The 23,330-nt window shown below is 35.6% G+C and overlaps 1 protein-coding gene across 1 annotated transcript in view; it reads right to left on the bottom strand.

Moving 5' to 3' along the window:
- Nucleotides 1-23,330, bottom strand: part of BAZ2B (bromodomain adjacent to zinc finger domain 2B) — a 353,975-nt gene that overhangs the window by 80,960 nt on the left and 249,685 nt on the right. The window contains exon 14 of the mRNA XM_036743221.1: nucleotides 13,534-13,744. Coding sequence (XP_036599116.1) covers nucleotides 13,534-13,744 — 211 coding nt within the window. The remainder of the gene's footprint in view (nucleotides 1-13,533; nucleotides 13,745-23,330) is intronic.

The raw sequence follows: 23,330 nt of genomic DNA on the forward strand, positions 1-23,330 counted from the left end.
TTATATGAAGAAAGAAACAGGCAAGAAAATCAAGGGGCACTTAAAAAAAAAGATGATTAAAGTAGACTTGCATTTTCAGACTTTAAAACTAAATATTTTTCATGGAAACTATTTGGCACTGTAGACAAAATAGAAAAGAGATTGATGAGACATAATATATCCTAGAAATACAACCAAATGCATACAAATGATTGAAAAAATTGTGGAAAAAAGGATTCTTTTTTTTAATTGGGAAAAGTGGTTAGCAATATAGTAGAAGATAAATTTAAATTTATATTGTAATACATGCTGCATAAATTTCATCTGGATTATAGATGTAAATATAAAAACTATAATAAGATGGAAAAAAGAATAACATTTATCTTAATTGTGGCATACGGATGAATTTTATCTATTAAAGCACATTTGTCTTGTCCATGATGATTTAGAAGAAATTATATAAATATAGATGAATTGCTCATCTATTAAAACAAAGGAAATTGATAGAGGCAATGTTGATATACTCAGTTACATAAAAATAAACCATAAAATAGTGAAGATAGATTAAAAAAAAGAACAGATTGGTAAAGCATTTATTGTAAATTACAGGAATGGGGCTGTATCTGTGATTTGAATGGCATAGTGAACTACTTCTACCAAAGCCGAGAAGCACATCCTCAATAATTTATAGTCTTAAGCCAAAGGCACTGAGAAGAACTGACTCAATCTTGATAACATAATCAGTATATATGTCAGAGAAAGGAATTCAATTCTGCTCTTCTCATTTCTGAGACCAGTTCTCTATCCACAACTATGCCATGGTTCCTTTCTGTGGCAAATACAACAGGTAAAATTTTAACTTCTTAAAAATGATTTTAAAACATTAATAATAAAAAAAGAAAATTTAAAAAATTGAGGTCTCTATCTCAAATTTGAAAAAAAATAATTTAAATGAAAAATTAATGTTGGCATGGCAGTGGAATAATAAATGTTAGTACACTGTAGAAAAAATGTCAAATTAATGGAAATGAAGTATGTTGAAGGAATTACCAGAAAAATCACACTCATCTAGGTTCAAAACAGCAAATTAGCCTGGCATGAAAAGGCCCTAAAACACTGGTTCAGGGAAGGAGCATTCCAAACCACATGAGCCAAGTTCAAAGGGTAGAAATGGCTCTCACCTGGGCCAGCTCTCACACTCCTTGAATTGAGAAATGAACATAGTCATGCACCAAAGTGGGCTGGAATACTTATTTCACATCCTGGATTCTTTCTTATGAAGGCCCTGAACCTTGACTTGAAGGCACCTATTCAAGCTCACTGTGCCAAAGCTCAGTTGACCCCCAAGGAAGGGGCAAGGCAAATAAATGGGTGGAGTTTCTGTTTGTATTGTGTCATGTCAGCCTAATCACCACCAGGAAAACTGCAGCACTCACATCTTACAAAGGGATGAAATGAAAAGGTTCCACAGTAGAAAAATATACAGTTATATCACTTGCTTCTTAGGCTCAGCCTAGTAGAACATTTCTTTTCATTCCAATGATCACCAGAGTAAAAATGATGATTTTCTTGTGGCAAAGATATTAATTTCTGAGGGGTGGGGTAACAATGTTGGAAGGTGGATATAATTCTATCACAAGGAACACTCATAAATGTATTGGCCTTAGCATGGTTTTGCCACACACTGCTGACAGCTCATTCTTGAGTTCTCCTCGACTTCCATTCACCAATCTGAATGAAAAAACCTAATAATTTCTAGGAATTCTTCCTATAACATAAGGGGCATATCTTTTAAATGTTTTATTGATGTAATCTTTTCATGTCAATATACATCCCTTCCCTCCACCCAGTGGGCCATCCCTTACTACAAAGACTTTGAAAAAAAAAAAAGCCCAGCAAAAGCAACCAATACATTCACTATACCAGTATATGAAAGACTCTACCCTCAGAGACTTCCAATGCTACAAAGAAGGAAGGGAAATCTATTTTCTCACGTGTTCTCCAGAAGTGAAAAGCATTCTTTTTAGCCATCATTAATGCACAGCGTTCAGTTTCATTTTTTATAGTCATTATGTATATTATTTTCCTAGTTCTGCTTACTTTACTCTGCATTAGTGCATAGAGCTCTTCCTATGTTTATGTTTCTCTTAATTCTTTATATTCAACCCTTCTATATGGTACAATAATATTCCATTAAGTTCATGTACATAAGAGATTCTAGTAAATGTCTAAATTCATACATTTACTTTGAGTCTTTTATCACCCCCCAGAAAGTGTTGTCATTAATACTTGGATGTATAACTGACCTTTATTTCCTTCTTAGTCTTCCTTAAAGTATATGTCTAACAGTGTGATTTCTGGGTCAAAGGGTAGGGCCACTTTAGTTCCTTTTTAAAAGGAACTGCCTTTCAAAACAATTGGAACAATTCACAGCTCCAGTAACAGTGAGTATATTAGTGTGATTCTCCCTTCATAGCCAGCTGCTCCAATACAGACTATTTCTTACTTTTCACATCTTTGCAAATTTTTCAAGTGTGAAATAAAATCTAATAGTTATTTTGAGTTGCATTTTTCTTATGATTAGTAATTTGGAGCAATGATTCATATGGCAATCATTTGTTTATATTCTTTGACCACTGAGGCGTGGCTCCTAGTTTCTGTTAATTCTCTATTATGTCATGGCTATCAGAACCTTTATCAGCAATATTTGATGCAAACTTTTCTTTCAGTAGTTTTTCCTTCTTATCCTAGCTGCACTGATTTTGTTTGTGCAAACACTTTTCAATTTCACATGAATGAAATTACCTATTTTATTTTTTGTAATAAAATTTATCACTCATTTAGTTTAAAATTCTCTCCCTAGTCAGAGCTATGAAAGATACCTAATTTCATTCACTTCTAACTTTTTATGGTGTTACTTTTCCAATTTAGGCCATCATGTTGAGTTTCTTAGAGTATACGTATGAGTCATAAGATGTCATTTGAAGCTAATTGTTGCTTCAGGCTGCTAGGTGGTGCTGTGAGTAGAGCACAGGTCCTGGAGTCAGGATGACCTGAGTTCAAATCTGGCCTTAGGCACTTGACACACTTACTAGCTGTGTGACCCTGGGAAAGTCACTTAACCCCAACTGCCCTGCCTTCTCCCCTGCAAAAAACAAACAAACAAAAAAAAAAGCTAACTACTGCTAAACTGCTCTCCAGTTTGAAAAACTACTAGTTTTTCCAAATAATGAATTCTTCCCTAAATAATTTATGTTCTCAGTTATGTTACACTGAACAATGGATTGCTGAGCTTTTTGGGTTTTTTTGATTATTCCTTATCTAGATCTGATCCATTATCCTAGTTTCCTATTCCCCCCTCCTATCAAATATGTTTGAAGATTAGTTATTTATAATATAATTTGATATTCAAAAGTCCTAACACCCTAGAGGGGACATTTCAACAACTTAAGCAATAAATCATCATTAAGCATTTTCTAACCTACTCCAACCAATATAATATCTTTGCTGTGGAAGTCAATAATTCCACTACAAAGAAGGTTAAGCTGAATAAGATGAAATTTAATGAAGGCATACATAATAAGTTATACATTAGTGTTAAAAAAGAAACAGCTACATAAATGTACCATGAGGCATATATGGCTAGCTAAGTAATCCTTCATCTTGGGATTTTAGTACTCAGAGAATCAATAGTATGATAGGGAGCCAAGAAAACTAAAATGATATCAAACTTCATTAAATACACAGGAACATTCCTCTGCACTCTACCCTGATCTGACCGTATTTGGAACATTGTAGTCAGTTTGGGTTGTCATATTTTAGAAAACAGTGGCCCAGGAGAGTAAAGGGCTCTAAATTGGGTGAACGTGTATAGGTAGAAGGAACTAGGGATACTTAGCCTGGAAAAGAGAGGACTGGGAAGATAGGGAAAGGAGAGCTGGGAAAGCATAGCAGTCTATAAAATATCTGAAAGACCATTATGGGGAAGAAGGATTAGATCTAGTCCATGAAGCCTTCAAGATCAGAACTATGACTAAATACAGAAAATTGTTGAGAGGAAGATTTCAATCAGTCAGTCAAGAAATATTTATTAGATGACTACTATGTGCCAGGTAAGGCAGTCAGGTGACTTAGTGGATAGAGCACTGGGCCTGGAGTCAAGAAGAACCAAGTTCAAACTTGGCCTCAGACATTTACTAGATGAGTAACCCTGGGCAAGTCACTCAACCTCTTTGTCTTAATCAACTGGAGAAGAAAATGGCAAATCACTCCAGTATCTTTGCCAAGAAAACCCCATCGAAAGTACTAGCATGCTATGGTCCACAGGGTCACAAAGAGCTGAACATGACTGAATGAACAACAATGTGCCAGGTACTGTACTAAGTATGGGGAATACAAACAAAAGTGAAAGACAGTCCCTGCTTTCAAAGAGTTTAGTCTACTGGGGGAGATAAGAGGAAAACAATGATTTTCAAACATAATATATACTGGAACATAATCAAATCACTGCTCCCAGAATAAATTGGGGATAATACACAAGCATTAAGAAGGATTGGGAAAGGCTTCTTATTTATAGAAGGTGGGATTTAACCATGACAAAAGGTAACCAGGGAAGCCAGGAAGCAGTGGTGAGGAGGGAAAGAATTCCAGGTATGGAGGAACTTCAGCTCAAGAAATTCCTAATAAAAAGAGTTATCCAAAAGTGGAATGGATAGAGTGGGTTTCTCCTCACTAGGGGTATTCTTGCAGAAGTTGGATGAATATTTGCCAGAGCATGATGAGAGGGAGTTCTTATTCAGATAATGGTTGGACTATATGGTCTTAAAGGTCCCTTCAAATTTAGAGATTCTGGGATACTACCTCAAATCTCATCACCAGCACCCCAACCCTAAAACCCAAATCAATACATGCTCTGATCCACCATGCTCCTGAGCTTTCTTATTCTGAAAGCTTTTGGCTACAAAGTATAGCTACAGTCTGAATGGAGATACTGGATATAACAGTGGCTTTTCAAAATTTGGTACTACCAGCTGAAGGGAGATCCATATCCCATCATTGTACAACCAGATGACTAACGTGGGGACAGCCCCATGGCTGAATCAGTGACAGGTCAGGTAAGCCATTGCCTCAAGTTGTTTTATTTACAGGTCTATGGCCTTTCATGGAAGCCTGAGTTTGGGCATTTGGTAGGGTACCCAAACTATCCTCCTCCCAGCAACTATGTGATCAGAGAATTTCAGTCAGCCAGAGCTGGCTTAAGTGAACAAGAGCATTTGACAGCCAACGTAAACACATGATTCCTTCATGCAAGGCTCTGTAGATGGAATTGCTCACTCCCTAGAGGTGAAATTCATACTTGATGAAGCACTCATGCTTTTTCCTAACCTGTTTGTGCCTTTGCAGGAAAGTACAGAAGTCTCTTCCATGAGGGGTTACCTATGGGTCACTAAAGATTATGACCAATGGTCTCCCAGGTGACCTCTGACCTAGTGTCTTCTAGTTAACCTTGGCCTGGTAGGACATCAGCCAATGAATAATGAATACAGAACTATGTGCTGAGATCAAGGACAGGACGGGGAGTTTGTAGGCTCTTGCAGGTGCTCCCTTTCATGAAGCACTTTGATTGAAACATCCCTAGACTTTTCTAGAGACCTATTCCTATCCAAGGAGAGTGATTTCATGGTGATAGTGGACATTCTCAAAGAAAATGGTTCAGTTCCTCTATGACAGATTTCCCACAACCAATGAAACTGCCCATCTATTCTTTTAGGGAATTTTTATATTTCTGCAGCTTTCCAGAGCATCTTATCTCTGACAAAAGACAGTTATTATTTTGTTTCTAGATGATACTGATCACTAATATATCAGTTAAGGTATCAATCATGTACAACCTCCTAGCCAAATCTCTGCATGCACAAGACTTATAAGATTCTCAGACACACCTCTTTTATACTTCCCACCACTAAGACAACTGGACTACTTTTTCCTCTCAAAGTAATTCGTTTTCAATCACTTGATGAACATATTCAACAAGATGCAACTTTCATCACTAATTATGGTCTTGCCCTTATTTCTCTCCTGATCACATAGAAACCTGACAGAATTTTGTGCTGATAAGATAGCTTCAACTTAGGGGAACTGGAGACTGTTCAGACAGACTTCCCAGGCACTCCATCATGATCAAATAAGCAAAAGATGAATCATCACTGGACACAAAGTGAAATACTATCAACCAAGAATGCAGCTATCTGAATGACATTTTCTTTCTTTACTATCCCTCTCAAAAATTAGACGGAAGAGGAAATCCCAACATATAAGCACTATGGTCTTTCCGTTAGAACTCTCTACGTCAATGAGGTTTCACTGATCTTTGCTTCAGAAGTCTCAGAAAAGCCCATACACTCTTCAAAGGCTTCTAATGCTGAGAGATGGTCCAGAAAATATTATGACTTGAGAAGTATTTGATTCCCAGAGGCAGACTGAGAAGGCTTTAAGTCTAAAAAACAGTAAGAAAACCTGCTCCAAATATCCTTGTCAAGGAAGTAAAGACATAATTACCCCAATATTACCCATGCATTTTACTCTGTAGAGGTTATAGAAGTTGACCTGGAAGAGAAAAGCATCAGTGCCACCTGCCATTGGCAAATCTTCACTGAATACACAGAAAAAAAAACTTTTAAAAAGAGTGAATCACAGTGAGTGTTCAAGGTGATACTCACTAACTCTTTGGAATGTTCCTCCCTTTTTACCAATTCCTCATCTCTGATTCTTTTCATGGTTAATTGACACATCTCTTGTCAATTCTTTTGTAATAAACCATAAGTTCTCCTGAAATTGATTAATTCTTCTGCTTATTCTTTTTCCAAAACATCTTTACATGGATCCTTAGTGTTTCTGAGAAGAACTAGGAAACCCACACTTTTCTAATCCATCCTCTTAGGGGCTAGGTTCATGAAAAAATGTCATTTTCTTCTTGAAAGGAAAAAAAAATGAACTCAACCTCCTTCCAAAAGTAGGTGAAATTGAATACCATTGTGTGAGAATACCTGAATAGGATCTTAGAAATAGTTAGGCAGTGCTCCCTCTCTGACAACGTACAAGGTGTATAGTGGTATATTTTCCACAATGTGTATGCCATGCCAAAACAATCATAAAATAGATATAAACAAAGGGGTGCTCTGAATATGTTAGCAGTACAATAATCAGCATAATGGTTGTAATGGCTGATGATGCTGAGTAGATTTCACAAATGAAAAACTGTTTTAAGCAAAAATGTCACTGGATCAAAGAGTAGTCATTTAGAAAAACTCACTGCATATCAATGTCTGATAAGTTGATCATTATTAGATTTTTCTGTGAAAATGTCAGCAACATTGATGATTTATAGAGAGGTCAAAGTCATTAGACCTTCTGGACTGGGAAGTTTGCAAAGCATCAGTATATTATTTACATCATTTTCAGCCCACCAAAAAGCAGGTAAATCACTGATATGCATATGGTATATGATTATAATTGGCTTGCAATAGAGTCTAAAGACCTTAGTAAGCAATTAACAAATTCTTCTTATTATAACTATGTTATGGCACTGGGTACTACAAACTATTTCTTGAAAAACTCTAAACTCTAGAAAGCAATACAACCAAAGAACTATTAAAGAGTACTATTGGAAAATAAAAATGTCCACATAGTAACTTTGTAGCAGCACTCCTGTTTGAAGGAACTTCTTAGCTTAGATATGAATATGAATGGTGGAGTGCTTCATTCTTTGAGCTAACATCTACCAAATAGTATATTGGGCATAATAGATATCATGAAACAATGTACTCACAATTGATCTGACTACTACTATGCACAGAATAAAGAATAATTTTTAGCAAAGTAATAGTTTGTTTTATTCATTTATTAAATATTTATTAAGCATTTTAAAAATACAAAACACTCAGATGCTGAATAGACTTTTAAAAAATACAAACAAACATAGTTTCTGCATTGAACTTACGTTGTCTTGAGGATACAACATATATAGAGATACGTATAAAATGACCTGAGGAAGGAGAGAGCACTCACAACTTGGGAGAAACAGGAAAGGCTCAAAGAAAGAAGTGGCACTTGAGCTGAGTCTTTAAGGAAAATAAGAGTAATTAAAGATGGAAGTGAGGAAGGAGGATTTTCATTCCAGATGGAATCTTTCTGTACCTATCCAAAACATACTGTCTTCACTTTTGCCATCATCCCCATATGCCATGCACCAGAGGCATGTTTTTAGGATATTGGGCTTTCACTTCATCTTATTCAGTGCCAAGCAAGCCTCCACACCAACACCCGGCGAGCTCTTCCACCATTAAAATATAAGCTCTCAAGATAAAAACTGTCTTCCTGGTATTTGCATTCCTAGAATTTGGCATATAGCATTTATCTATCTATTTGTCTGCCCGTCTATCATTGTGGAGAATTCTATTTGAAGCCACAGAAATAAGAAATAGGAGGAATGGAGATAGGAGATCAAATGATGAGTTCAAGTTCAACAACTATTTAGTGATTAAAACCCTTTATAGTACTGATTAAAGGGTTGGCTATAGAACCTTGTCTTTCAATATAAAGATATCTATCTATCTATCTATCTATCTATCTATCTATCTATCTATCTATAAAACAGAATGAGCCATGGGACACAATATAGTGGCCAAAGACATCTAGAGATACTTAGGCAGCTATTAAACTCAAGGCTTCTATAAAGTCATCCATATTGTATGTGATTCCATGAAGTACTACAGAATTATAACTCATTCAAATCTCTCATGAGGAACAAGGTCATCTTAAAGAGTTAGATATCATAATTCAGTGATCACTTAAATATACCTTTCTCCACTATGAATAACCTCAGTTAAAGTATGACAATATAGACTTAGTTATTACCTTTAAAATGGTAACATTCCTAAATCCGACAGATCACCTTTGAGGTTTTTCACACACAGAAGGGAGAGACTGATTAGTTATCAGCACAAAGCGTCTCCATGACAAAAGAATTATGAAAGAAATATCACAAGATTTCAAAGACAACATCACAATCATTCTGATTATCCACTAGAAGAAAGGTTTACATATTTGATAACTATCACGGAATTGCATTTTTCTTCTAGCAAAATCTTGGCCAAAGTTATTCTGAACCAGAATAAGCAGTACCATGCTGCCTGCCATTTTCAGTAGAGCTTTGCAACCCAAGACTTTACGGTGGCACGGATTTTACTATGGGGTAAATCTGGAAGTTCAAGAAACAAAATCAACGTTCCTACGCTGTACTAATTAATCATGTCAAGCATCTGCTAGCACCAATAGCTTAAATATTAAGCAGATTTGAGTGCTCAGAGATTTTAACTAAGATCTTATAAAGTTGTATCCTTGTGACAGAGCTAGTTGTTTTAGAATTGATGGGGTTTATTTTACCCATTCCTCAACACTAATACTGCAGAAGAGGATATAATTGTATTTCATCTCTGTAAAAGCCAATGCTAAAATACAGTTTCAATCCTTCAAAAAAAATCTTCCAACTCAAGAGACTAAAAGCTTCATCAAAAGTACCTCAAACATTGGGTACATAACTTTTTGGATGCTGTTGACTAAACCCTGGAAAAATACTCAAAAGGACATACAAAAAAAGATTGCAAACATGTGTCATGGGAGGGCTGTCAGTTTCACATAGACCATAGTTACCCTTTCTTCAATACCTATTGTTCTGGCTGAAGCTGATGGTGGGGGTAAGTTATTTTTATGCCCCATTTAAAATAGAAAGTAACAAGGCACCAATAAGAGCTCAGGAGCATAAGGCACAGCTACACTATGGTGCAGCCTGTTTTAGAAATGCTACAAGTATAACCTCCCTTACTGAACTACAGTTTTCTGATGTTTGACTACTGTATCCATTAATATCAGGAATGTACTCCTTCCTCATCTCTGCCTTTCAAAATGGGCCACTTCCTTCGAGGCTCAATTTATGTGTTACCTCATAAATGATCCTTTCTCTAACTCTCCCGCTGCAAATTTCCTTATAGCACTTTGTCTACATGTCTTATTTTCCCTATTCATACTTTATCTTGCATGATAATTATCTGTATGTGTATCTTATCCATCAGAAGATTTTAAGCTACTTGAGCTGTTTTTCATCTCTACATTCAACAGTTCCTTGCACATGACCAGGTGCTTATTGTTTGTTGAACTATTCTGAAGCTGCTTTATGGGGGCCATATGATAAATGATAAGTCTAAAGAACTGTGGTAATACGTAAGTCAGCATCAGGGAAAGATGTTCATTTAAAAACACAGAACCAAAAGCATTCCTTGAATTTTGCAACCTAGACTATGTGCTAATTGATAAAGTCCAATATGCTTTCTATAATAATTTCATTCTCTGTATTTGTATCCCTACTCTCAAGGAGGTTACATTTTATGGGAGGCATATGACATTTAAACAAATTTAAATTACATATGACAATTTGAGCAGGGAGAGAATATTAAGAATTAAAGGGATCAGGAAAAGGGTTTTTTTTTTGTAGAATATGGTACATGAACTTATAAAGGAAGCTACAGATTCTAAATGGCATAAAAATGCATTTGAGGCAAGGGGACAGCCTTTGCAAAAGTATGAAAGTATTGAATTTTGTAATAAGGATGCCAGTTTGGTTGGAATGCAGAGTCATAAAGGGGAATTATACATTATGTTTCCAAAAATGGCCTGGAGCCACACTGAAAGGCTTTAAATGCCAAAGATTTTTGAGTAGGAGAGTGACATGGTAAGTTCTGAGACAAAGGAAGACTATTTTGGTCACTATTTAGAGATAGTAGAAGAGGGAAATGTCTGGAAGAAGGGAAAACAATTAGGAGGACCTTACAATAGTCTAGTTCAGAGGTGTCAAACATGAAGCTGTGCAGCCCAAACCAGATTAAAATGTCAACTTGAAGCCCACAGGGATCCTTATTCCTGGGGGGAGTGGCCCACAGTTTCTATTTGAGGTTGATGGCACTGGTCTAGGTGACAAGTGATAAGGGCCTGAGCTAGGAAGGTAGCTGTGTGACTGGAGATAAGAGACCAAGAGAAAGGATAGAGAGGAAAAGGCGAGAGCCTGGAAAGATATCATGGGTTCAGGTATGGGGCACAAATGATGACTGAGGAGTGGTCAGGCAGGTAGAAGGAGCACAAGGAAGTCATATCCAGGAGGAAGAGTACATCAACAATTTCAAATGCTACAGAAAAGGAAAAAAGGTTGATGTCTAAGAATAAGTCAGTGGATCTAGCAATTAAGAGATCACTGATAACCTTGTAGAAAGCAGTTTCAGTAGAGAGGTGAATGGAGAGAGAGGAAATGGAGGTGATATTATAGAAGTCTGTCTATGAAAGGGAAAGATACCTAGAATGACAGCTTGAGGTGCATAGTGAAATCAGGTGGAAGTTTTTAAGGGATAGGAAAGAGCTGAGCACCTTTACAGGAAGCAAGGAAAGAAATAATGAGACTTATATCCTTGACCTAATTGATATGTTCTGAAAAGCTCAAATTTGAAGTACCAATGGGTTATTCAGGTTGAGATAGATATCCAGTAGAATTTTTTGGTCAGAAAGTTGGGTTGGAGACAGACATTTGGATATCATTGCTATAAATAAAACATTGGAGATTAGGTTACCAAGAAAAAAATTAAAGAGGTAAGAAAGAAGTCCAAGAATACGGTGCTGCAAAACATATATTTTCAGGAGAAGGATTGGTCAGAAACAAAAGAAGAACTAGAAGCATCATGTCATTGAAACCAAAATAGGATGAAGTGTCAAAGAGGAAAAATCAACAGTGTTAAATGCTCCTTAAAATTTAATTCTTACCAAAAAGGCATTAAACAAACATCATCATACATATTTTACAAGGATTACAAAGAATACAAATAATGGATTTGCAAGACACTGTACAATGCAATGATGAAGGACAAAGCAATACAAATGTTTATACTCTAATAGCAATTAGTTTTTGTCTCTATTTTAAGAATAAAAATTATTCTAATTATCTAACAGCATCATTTAAATACTTAATAATAATATCATGCAGGCATAGTAAGCATAAAAGGTAAAGTCTATTCATGTTTCAAGCAGAAGAATATCTTAAGTTCTCATAATAAAGTTTATGCAAACCATTCACCATCCATCCTTTCACACATCCTTCATAATATCCAGTTGCCTAATTACATAATGGGAAACTAAAGTTTGCACTTACCCACCATTTATACTTGTCAAAGTATTAACTTTTACTTGTTCTAATACCTATTTGTTAAGGCATAGGCCTTCTTAAAAGAATTTAAAGAATAAACATGGTGACAAAACTACGATACTAGTGCAACAGATAGAACAAAATGAAGTAGTCCACACTATAAAGTATCCCGAGAGTTTTTTAAAAAAGAACTTTTTTTTAAAGGTTCCCTCAACATTCTGGTTTTCATTAGGGGGCGGAATATTATTTTTTATAAATACTGATTAAAGATAAATTAAATCCCATGATTGTTTCAATTTTTAGGTATAAAACTTCACTGTGTGTACACGTGTATACACTATATACACTCTAACATATGTATGCATATGAGAACATTTATATGTGTTATCAGAAACCTTTGATATAATTTCTGATGGTTAAGCATTGAAATCCCAGAATGGAAATGCTTATTTCAGCTAGCTTTTTATATGTCAGGGATGACAAGGAAATTTTTTCTTTATCATAATAGCCATTACATATCATTCAGAATCATAACTAGATCTGATGTCATTATGAGCTCTTTCAGCTTGACAAGAAGGCACCAGTTACAGAGAAATATCCTCTGATGCACTTAAAATATTTCTTGATTCTAATCTTGAGCTACTTGGGCATTATGAAAAAAATATAGAGGAAGTGTGCCTTGTAATTATGATTATAAAACTACCTGTAAAAGCTGAAATAAAACTAATTTAGAGGACTAGACAAGAATCCAAACTAGAAGACTGGGTTACTTACCAGTAATGGGAGTTCTCTGACTGAAAATTTACTCCACAGATCCATACATATTGGAGTTATTCACATGTACCACCTCAAGGAATCGGGAGCTGTTGAAATGAGAATTTCCAGAAGGTTGGCACGTGCCTTGTAGCATGTGCCAAGTGCTGGTCGATTCCCTCCCTGTGCAAGCCATAGCAGCTTGACCCCCAACTCTGTAATTTGAATTATATGGCTGGGACACATATTCTAAGCACACAAGGCAGGGTGTGGTTGTGAGAGTGGCTCTTAAAAGGAGATTACCCAATCAAAGAACTCCAGTTACTAGTAGGTAATCCTTATTTTACCATTGTTTTGTTCTCTTCCACATTCTCCACTCTTTGGAAACTAGAAGTGGCACCCTAAGGAGATGTGGATGTAGAACTAAGTTCCCAAGTCTAGCTCACACACATACAAAATGTATTAAGGTAAAGATATAAAAAATACTTGTCTTCAAAAAGTAGATAACTTTTCACACATACTAAATTAAAATTTCCAATCATACATACTATATTTCTTACCTTGGGCTTGCAGCTTCCGTAAGAGTTTGGCATCTGTATTATCAAGAAATTCACTGCTGCCAACATTTGGAGGTCGCCCTTTGCGCCGTCTCATCCTAGATTCCTCTCTAGCACGTTGTCTATCTGGATTGGGTGGTCGTCCTCTACGACCTTCCATTGACCTGATTCGGGGGATGACTTCCTCTTCCTTCAGAAGACACCACTGCATTCCCTTTTAATTAATATTTCACAGAAATATATAATGAACAAAATGAACACAAAATATCAATATATGTAGGTAAAAAATAGCAATATGTCGAGGTATACAAAATTCATCTGCTTGACAGAACTAGGGTAATTTCATAGAAATTTTCAAATGTACACAACTGGAAACAATTTTATACAATTTATATTTCAGATCATAAGTAATTATTTCTGCTTTTGGAGTCTGCTTACACATATCATTTAAATAAACTTCCCAAACACCGTGAAGGTAACTTCTGGTTGAATTGATTTGGTGCAGTGTGTCAGCAGTGTGGTAACTGTCAGAGCATCAGCAGCATTGGCTGTTCCAACACATCAATATGTTTAAGAATTATGGGGAATAGGAAGATTCTAGCTTACCAGTTCAACTGAAAGCTAAAGGAAGAGTGGTTGAGGAACCACTATATGGTAATTTGCTTCAATAAAAATGAATATATCAATAGCTTATTTATATATCAAAGGGATATGAATCATTGTCTTTATCCTTTTTCTCTTCTCAGGTTGGCATAAAACAAGGACAAAACCTGAAAAAGTGAAGTGCTTGGACAAAGGAGAGGTGATATTTTCAAGAGGGCTTCTTATGGTTTAGTTTTTCTCCTGAACTGATAAGGCTATAGTGATCACTTTTTCTGAAAGGACAAATACCGTCATTGATGTTTTATTTAAAATAAGTATAATATAAAGCCTTCAGAGGATATTAATTTATTTCAGCAAATCAGAATTAAAAAACAATCTTAAATCCTTAAGTTACACTTTAAGTTACACTGTGCAAGGCATCACTGAAAAAGTAACTGAAAAAGTTACAGGTTTTAAAATTTCTATAAGCCTTCTATCTACCTTTGAATATAGATCACTATTGCTACCCTGTATTTCAAATGCGGGATAGCTTTCACTGAGCTGACATGAAAGAGATCTCATATTGGGTGGTCTCCCTTGCCATTAATTAGGTATGGGTAGTTGTTTGATCTAGCTATGCTAATGATAGGTAAAAGTCTCTCTCTTAAGCTAAGGTGGTTTCTTTTTTTTAATAAGTGATTTAGAAAATAGCAGATAGTTATTTCCAAAGTGAACCATTACATACCGATGAAAACCCATCAAAGACTCTGGTAGGCAGAGGATTGTGCAAAGCAAAACACCAATTAATCCTGTTATGCCTATATATTAAAGACAATCTCTACCCTGATTCTTTTAATTAATTTTCAATTTAAAAAGACAAAATGAAATTAATTCTGAATAATATGAGAATTCTTTACCTGAACTTAAAATAAAGTCAATATGAACAGTTGCTGCACCAAAGGCATTTTGAGGCTATAAAGCCCTGAGAGGTAAGCCATCACAACAGTTTTATGCTCCCCAGCATGGGAAGCTTTTGATTAGTTTAGGTTTTCATTTTTGTATCATGCACTTAGGAACCAAGGCAGCATGCATCACATAAATTGAAAAATATAAAAGTGACATTTGTGGTGCTTGGAGTAGAAGAAAGAGCCCAATAAAACAGACTGTAAACCAATCTACATTCCACTTTAAAACTACTTTATTAATAATAAAATCAATTTTAGGCCAAGTTTTAAAGGAGCTATTGGAAGGCACTTCTTTTTTTTAGAGATACAATTTTGTACAAAGTTATATTTTACCCAGCTAGCAAACCAATAGGAAAAAGCAGCCTATGGCAAAAACTGAATATACACCATAGGCACAATTTTTCAGCCAAATTATGAAATCATTCATTGTTTTAAATATCACCCTTAGTATTTAAAAATTCAGTACTCTATATTAATTATACACAGTACCTTCTGTCTAAAAGCATCATAAATGGAATGCAAAAAACCTAGACCCCATTTCCAGAAAAGAAGAAAGAAGGAGAGGGGGAAAGGAGCAAAACAGCTAGTTCAAGAAATTAGGAATACATCCAAAATCCTTTATCTCAGAGATGTGAAAATCCTATTGCACTAAAACATTTCTAATTTTTCAAGGATATACAAGAAATGAATTAATCTTTATCTCAAAAGATTTCCATTTTGAAAAGAAAATAAAAAACTTTTTATTAGTTCATATATATCAGAAAACCCTAGACATTCACAATAGTCTATTCGAAATTCAACTTAGCTTTGGCAACCCATAAAGCAAAGAAAATACAAAATGGAGTTTGGTTCTGTTTAGCCCCACCTGGTTAAGCCAGGATTGAAAAAAAAGGCAGAAAGGCTGAAACACCATTCAGTTCTTAGACTACCTAAAAATCTGTATCCTAAATACGATCTTTAGTCAATGACCAAAAAGCTGACAAATTATAAGAGGTAAACCACTGCCAATATTGCCATTCTTGCTCTAAATTTGCAGTTAAATGTAAGGAGGGCTCCCATTATTTCACAAAATCCTTGGTCGGCTGGGCTTGCACATCCCTTGACTAGAAGAAAGAATCATCACTGGATCACAGAGTTAAAGCCAGAAGGGATTCATCTATTTGAACCCTCTTATCTCACAGATGAGGAAATTGATGACTAGAGAGGTGAAGGGACCTGCCCAAGGTGACAAGGTGGCAAATAGAAGATTTAGAACTTGAACCCAGGTTCTCTGATTCCAAAATTCTCATTTTTTCCATCATACCACAGTGCCTCCCATAAGAGATTAGTGTGGCAGGACTGAGTGGATTACAATGAGGTCAGGGAATCAGAAACACTGAATTCTTCTACCCCAACTTTTATTTTTATTTTTAATGTATGTTTTCTCACTCTAACACGGTGTGAATTAAGTCATTTAAGGCTCAATTTGACAAAAAGGCATTAAGTTATAGAGGAAAGAACAATGAACTCAGAGCTAAGAGACTAGAAATCTATCTTCCAGTCTGCCAATCACTCCTTCAATCCCATGGGAAATTCAATTAGCCACTCTGGGACTATTTCTTAAGGTGTAAAGTGAAGGTGTTAAACTATTCTTTAAGGTGTCAAACTATTCTTTAAGGTGTCTTCCAGTTTCAGAAATCGATTAATCTACTCAAAGCAATTTTGTTTAAATGCCAATTTATTAGCTATCTATTAATAATAATAATCACTAAGAGAAATATAAGTAATTAATCATAATTATTAATAACTTACAAAAAGAAAGCAGAAACAATAAAATCTACAATTCAGAAATATATGTGAATAAACTTTTAAAATGGATTTAGACTTCCAAAGGAAAGCTCTAGTTCTTATATTGGAAATCACACAGTTACGCTGTGTCTGCAATCTATATTTAACTAAAGTGTTTTCTAGTAAGTGTAGACAACCTGATTTTCAAAAAAAACCTGAACATAATTGAAATTTATGAACCACTATCTATAGTAGGACACGAAGATATAAATGAATTCCGTAAGAACTTGAAAAGATCCTTTAGTCCAAAAAATATATACAATGGTAATCAATGACTTTAATGCAAAGATGAGCACAGGCTATACACATCAAGGACCTGTGATTTCATCAATATGGTAATTCTCTTCACCAATGTGGATTGCAACCTATCTATAATTTAGTCTTAGAAAGTTGTCTGAGGCATTGCCAATATCTGAATCTAAGTCTTGCTCATTCCAAATCTAGCCAGCACTCTGTCTACTGTTCTAAGCCACCTCAACATAAGTGGAAGAAGATAGTGAAAACAACACTGGAAGAGATGATGCATTATTAAACAACGACAAAATGTTTGTAGGTTTAGATGTTTCATGCCTATAAATCATGAATACTTTGTTTAAGAGAACTAGAAGACAGTGGACTTGGTGAGCATCAAACAACATCACAAAAAGTGAAATGGATTACATCTTAAAAGAGAGGAAAGAAGAGGTTATAGACATGGGAGTCATTTCAATCATTCAAAAAGCATTTGCTAAGCACCTACTACATGCTAGGCACTATGCAAATTACTAGGGGTACAAAGACAAAAATCCAACAGTCCTGGTGCTCAGGGAGTTTATATATACTTGTACAAGAATATAAAGAGTAAAAAATAAATAAAAAGTCATTTGGGAGTTACAGCATTAGCCAACGTGGTGGGTTACGAAAGGCTTCTTGTAGGATGAATTTGATATGGGTCTTGCAGGAAGTATTCTATGAGGCAGAGAGCAGGAGGGACTGTGTTTCAGGTATTAGCGACAGTTACTTGGAGGCACCAAGAAGGGAGATGGAGTGTTATGTGTGACAATAGGAAGATAACCATTTTGGCTGGACCACAGAATTGTATAAGGGGAATAACATGTGCTGCTGCTCAGTTGTTGCAGTCATGTCTGGTTCTTTGTGAGCCCATCTGAAGTTTTCTTGGCAAAAATAATACTTTGTTTTAAAGTTTCAGATTAAAGTAGGGTAAATCTAACTAGGATTCTCAAATATACTGTTTATTTACTTATTTGTGGCATTCTTTTATTTTTAAATTTTGAGTTCCAGATTCTATCCCTCTCTCCCACCCCTCCTCCACTGAGAAGGCAAACATTATATCAATTAAACATGTGAAATCACACAAAACATATTTCCATGCTAGCCATATCACAAGAAAGTAAAATAAAAAAAGCAAAAAAATTATACTTCAATTTGCACTCAGAGTTCATCAGTCCCCTCTCTGGAGGTTGATAGCATTTTGTCATTATATGTCCTTTGGAATTGTCTTGGATCATTGTATTGGACTAATCAAGTCTTTCACAATTGTGTATCATTACAACATTGTTGTTATGGTGCACAATGATCTCCTGGTTATTCTCACTTCACTTTTCATCAGTTCATATAGGTCTTTCCATGTTTTTCTGAAACTATCCTCTCATCATTTCTTACAGCACAATAGTACTCCATAAAAATTATATGCCAAAACTTGTTCAGCCTTGCTCCAATTGATAAGCATACCCTTGGTTTTTAATTCTTTGCCACCACAAAAGGTGCTGCCATAAATATTTTTGTACATATATGTTCCTTTTCCTTTTTCTTTGATCTCTTTGAGGTACAGACTTACGAGTAGTGGTATTGTTGGATCAAAGGGTATGCATACTTGTATAGCCCTTTGGGCATAGTTCAGGATTGTTCTATAGAGCAGTAGGACCAGTATACCACTTTAGTAACAGTTCATTAGTGTATTTTTCCCTCATCCTCTCCAGCATTTGTCATTTCTGATAGATATGAGATGGTACCTCAGGGTTGTTTTAATTTGCCTTTTTTACTCAAGTGATTTACAGCATTCTTTTCATATGACTATACATAGATAGCTTGGATTTCTTCTTCTGAAAATTGCCATATCTTTTGACCACTGATCAATTGGGGAATGGCTCTTATTTTTACAAATTTGACTCTGTTTGCTGTAAATTTGAGAAATGAAGCCTTTATCAGAGAAATGTGCTGTAAAAATTTTTGATAGTACTTCATTGTCTATGATATCTTTTAGCATATGTAATTTTCTGATTATCTCTTTTTATTAGGTCTATTTTGACCCACTTGTTCGGGAAAGCATTTTGTATTTTTGCCCAAAGGGTGATAAATTGTACATACCCTTTGACACAGCAATACTACTTTTAGGTCTATATTCCAAAGAGATAAAAAAAAGGGAAAATATTTACAGCAGCTCTGTTTGTGGTGGCAAATAAATGGAAATTAAAGAGATGTCTATCAATTGGAGAATGGCTGAACAAGGTATGGTATGTAATTATGATAGAATACGATTGTGTTACAAGGAATGATGAACAAGGGGGCAGCTACATGGCACAGTGAGTAGAGCACTGGCCCTAGAGTCAGGAGGAACTGAGTTCAAATCCAGCCTCAGATACTTGACACATTTACTAGCTGTGTGACCTTGGGCAAGTCACTTAACCTCAATTGCCCTGCCTTTCCCCCTCAAAAAAAATTTTAGAAATGATGAACAGGGTACTTTCAGAAAAACCTCAAAAGACTTACATAAATTGATACAAAGTAAAGTAAGCAGAACCAGGAGAACACTGCATATAGTAAGAGTAGTAGTATACAATGATCAACTGTGAATGATTCAGCAATACAAAGACCCAAGAAAATTCTGAAAGACCTATGATGAAAAATGCTAATCTACCTCCAGAGAAAGAACTTATGGAATTTGAATACAGTTTGAAGCACACTGTGTTGTTTTTTTACTTTCATTTTTTTTTGTCTGTTTGTCCATGAACAATATGGAAATGTTTTGCATGACTGCACATGTATAACCTTCATCAAATTGCTTCCCTTCTCATTAAGGAAAAACTAAAATATTCTAAAAATTAATTAGGTCTATTTTTGCTTTTGCTTTGTCTGAGATCATGATTTCTACCCCTGCCTTTTTTTACTTCAGCTAAAGCATGATAGATTGTTCCCCAGTCCTTAATTTTAACACTGTGTGCTTCTGTTTCAAGTGTGCCTCTTGTATATAACATATTGTTGGATTCTGCTTTCTAATCCATTCTTCTTTCTGCTTCTGTTTTATGGGTGAACTCACCCCATTCACTGTTATAATTACTGTGCATTTCCCTTCATCCTATTTTCTACTGTTTCTCCTTTTTTTTTAATCCTGTCCCTCCTCAAAACTCTGTTTTGCTTCTGACCACTGCCTCCCTTCATGCACCCACTCTTTTGCTATTTTTCACCCCCTCCCAACTATTTCCCTATTAGGTAAAATACATTTATATATCCAACTGAGGGGTGTGTGTGTGTGTGTGTGTACATATGTGTGTGTTTGTCTTCCTTCTGTGAACCAATTCTGATGACAGTGAGGTTCAAATATCGCTACCCCTCTCCATTTTCCACTTCACCATAAAACCTCTTTTATGTGAGAAAATTTTCCCCATTCTACCTCTCCCCTCCCCCTTCTACCAGTACCTCACTTTTTCTCACCCCTTCATTTTTTAGTAGGAATTATTTCAACATAATCTCCTTATTTCCGCGCCCTCTCTGCAGACTCCTTCTAACTGCCCTGATAATAATAAAGTTCTGATGAGTTAAAGGTATCTTCTTCCCATATAGGTAAGTAAACAGTTTAACTTTATTGAGTCTCTAATGATTACTCTCTGTCATACCTTTTTATGCTTCTTTTGAGTCTTCTGTTTGAATGTCAAATTTTCTGTTCCACTGTATTCTTTTCATCAGGAAGCCTTGGAAATCCTCTATTTCATTAAATATCCATTTTTCTCCTGAAGAATTAGACTCAGTTTTGCTTGGTGGGTTATTCTTGCTCCTTTATCTTCTGAAATATCATACTCCAAGCCCTCTGTTCCTTTAATGTGGAAGCTACTAAATCTTGTGTGATCCTGATTGTAGCTCCATGATATTTGCATTATTTCTTTCTGCCAGCTTGCAACATTTTCCCCTTGACCTGGGAGCTTTGGAATTTGGCTATAATATTCCTGTGAGTTTTCATTTGGAGATCTCTTTCAGGAGGTGATCGGTAGATTCTTTCAATTTCTATTTTATCATCTAGACCTAAGATATAGGGGCAAACCAGTTTTCCTTTAAAATTTCTTGATATATGATATCTCAGCTCTTTTTAAAATCATGACTTTCAGGTAGTCCAATAATTTTTTTTTAGTTTACATTTTTTATTTTTTTTTCTCAAATACATGTAAACAAAAATTTTTAAGATTTAAAAAAAATATTGATGTCTATATTCTTTCCCTCCCTCTTTCTCCTCCCACTCTTTGAGAAGACAAGCAATTTGACATAGTGCAGTCATGCAATACATTTCCATGTTAGCCATGTTACAAAGAAAAAAAACCAAAAAATTAAACATAGACCAAAAAAAAAAAAACCAACCCAAGAGCAATAAGGTTTAAAAAGTATTTTACAATCTGCATTCAGGCACCATCAGTTCTTTCTCTGAAGGCAGATGGCATTTTTCATCACAGGTCCTTCAGAATTGTCCTGTATCATTGTACTGCTGAGAATAGCTAAGTCATTCACTTACAAACATAAAATATTGCTGTTATTGTGTACAACGTTCTCCTGGTTCTGCTTGTTTCACTTTACATCAGTTCATGTAAGTCTTTCCAGGTTTTTCTGAGAGCATTCTGCTCATCATTTTTATTATTCTCAAATTACCTCTCCAAATTTATTTTCTAGTTCAGTTGTTTTTCCAGTAAAATATTTCACATTTTCTTCTGTTTTTCATTCTTTTGCCTTTGTTTTATTATTTCTTGGAGTTTCATGGAGTCATGAGCTTCTACTTTCCCAATGCTAATTTTTAAGAAATTATTTTCTTCAGTAAGCTTTTGTACTTCTTTTTCCATTTGGGTAATTAAGCTTTCTAAGGAGTTCTTTTTCTTCAGTGAATTTTTGTGCCATTTTTTAAAACCATTAGTCCAATTCTATTTTTAAGGTGTTATTTTCTTCAGAATTTTTTTTGTGCCTCTTTTACCAAGTTGTTAATGATCTTTTCATAATTTTCTTGCATCACACTCATTTCTTTCCCCAATTTTTCCTTTGCCAATCTTATCTTTCTTTAACTCTTTTAAGAATTATAATTAGCATTTTTCTTTGAGGCTTTTTTTTGTATCTGTTTTCACACTGTCATCTTCTTCTTAATCTGTCTTGGTCTTCCATAGTAGCTTTTGATGGTCAAGTTCTCTTTTTCCATTAGCACATTTCTCCAGCTTATTTTCTTCACTATGTACATTGTGTCACAGTTGGACTTTGCTTACCTTGGGGTGGGGAGACACTGTGCCAAGCTTCAGGCTTTTTGTGCTGCTGTTTTCAGAGCTAGTTGGTGAGAGGGGGAGGTCTGGAAGTTTTCAGTGCTTCCAAGGTGTGGTCAAAGCTCTCTTTGTCTTCACTCTGGTTTTTACCCAGGAAGGGCCCCTACTCCTCTATAGCCACAAGTACTAATACTCTTCTTGGTCCTTTTTTATCAGGTCCTCTGTTTTCCTGAAGCCACAAGAACGACTCTCCACCCTAGAACTGTGACCAGGGCCCCTGCTCCCTTGTGACCAATGACAAGTATACCTTTCCACCTTGGAACTGCAACTTAAAACTGCTTATGGGCAATAGAGTTGCCAGTCAGTACCAGCTGCACCCAGTGCTAACAAAGAGTCCCCTATAATCTCATTCTGATCAGTTTTCTAAGCCCCTTACCCTCTCTGGATGAAAGCTCTCGAAGCTGCTGCTACTACTGCTGTCACAACTACCTCCAAGGCTACTCCTACCACACTCTAGGACTGTACCCACAGACCTTTCCTGCAGACCTCCTAAGTTGTCTGAAGCTGGAAAAAATGTCTCCCTTTTACATTTAGTTGGATCTACTGGTCCAAAATTTTATTTGAGGCGTTATTTTTAAACTGGCGGGGAATGTTGGGGGAGTTCAGCTGGGTCCCAACCTGTGCTCCACCATCTTGGCTCTACCTCTAAGTAGTATTTTTTCAAAGATAATTAGAAAGAATAGAACATAATTGAAGAAAAGTAAGTTGTGCCATTAACAATTTGCTCATAGAACAAGAAAGGAAGGTCCATATATAATTGGTTCCTTTAACTCTACTTCCTGATTCATTGTTTCTGTCTAAATCTGGTAAAACAATGGAATGGGAGTTAGAGATTACTTTAAGAAGGAAGGATAGCTGGAAG

The sequence above is a fragment of the Trichosurus vulpecula genome, chromosome 2, assembly GCF_011100635.1.
Source record: "Trichosurus vulpecula isolate mTriVul1 chromosome 2, mTriVul1.pri, whole genome shotgun sequence".
Lineage (NCBI taxonomy): Eukaryota > Metazoa > Chordata > Mammalia > Diprotodontia > Phalangeridae > Trichosurus > Trichosurus vulpecula.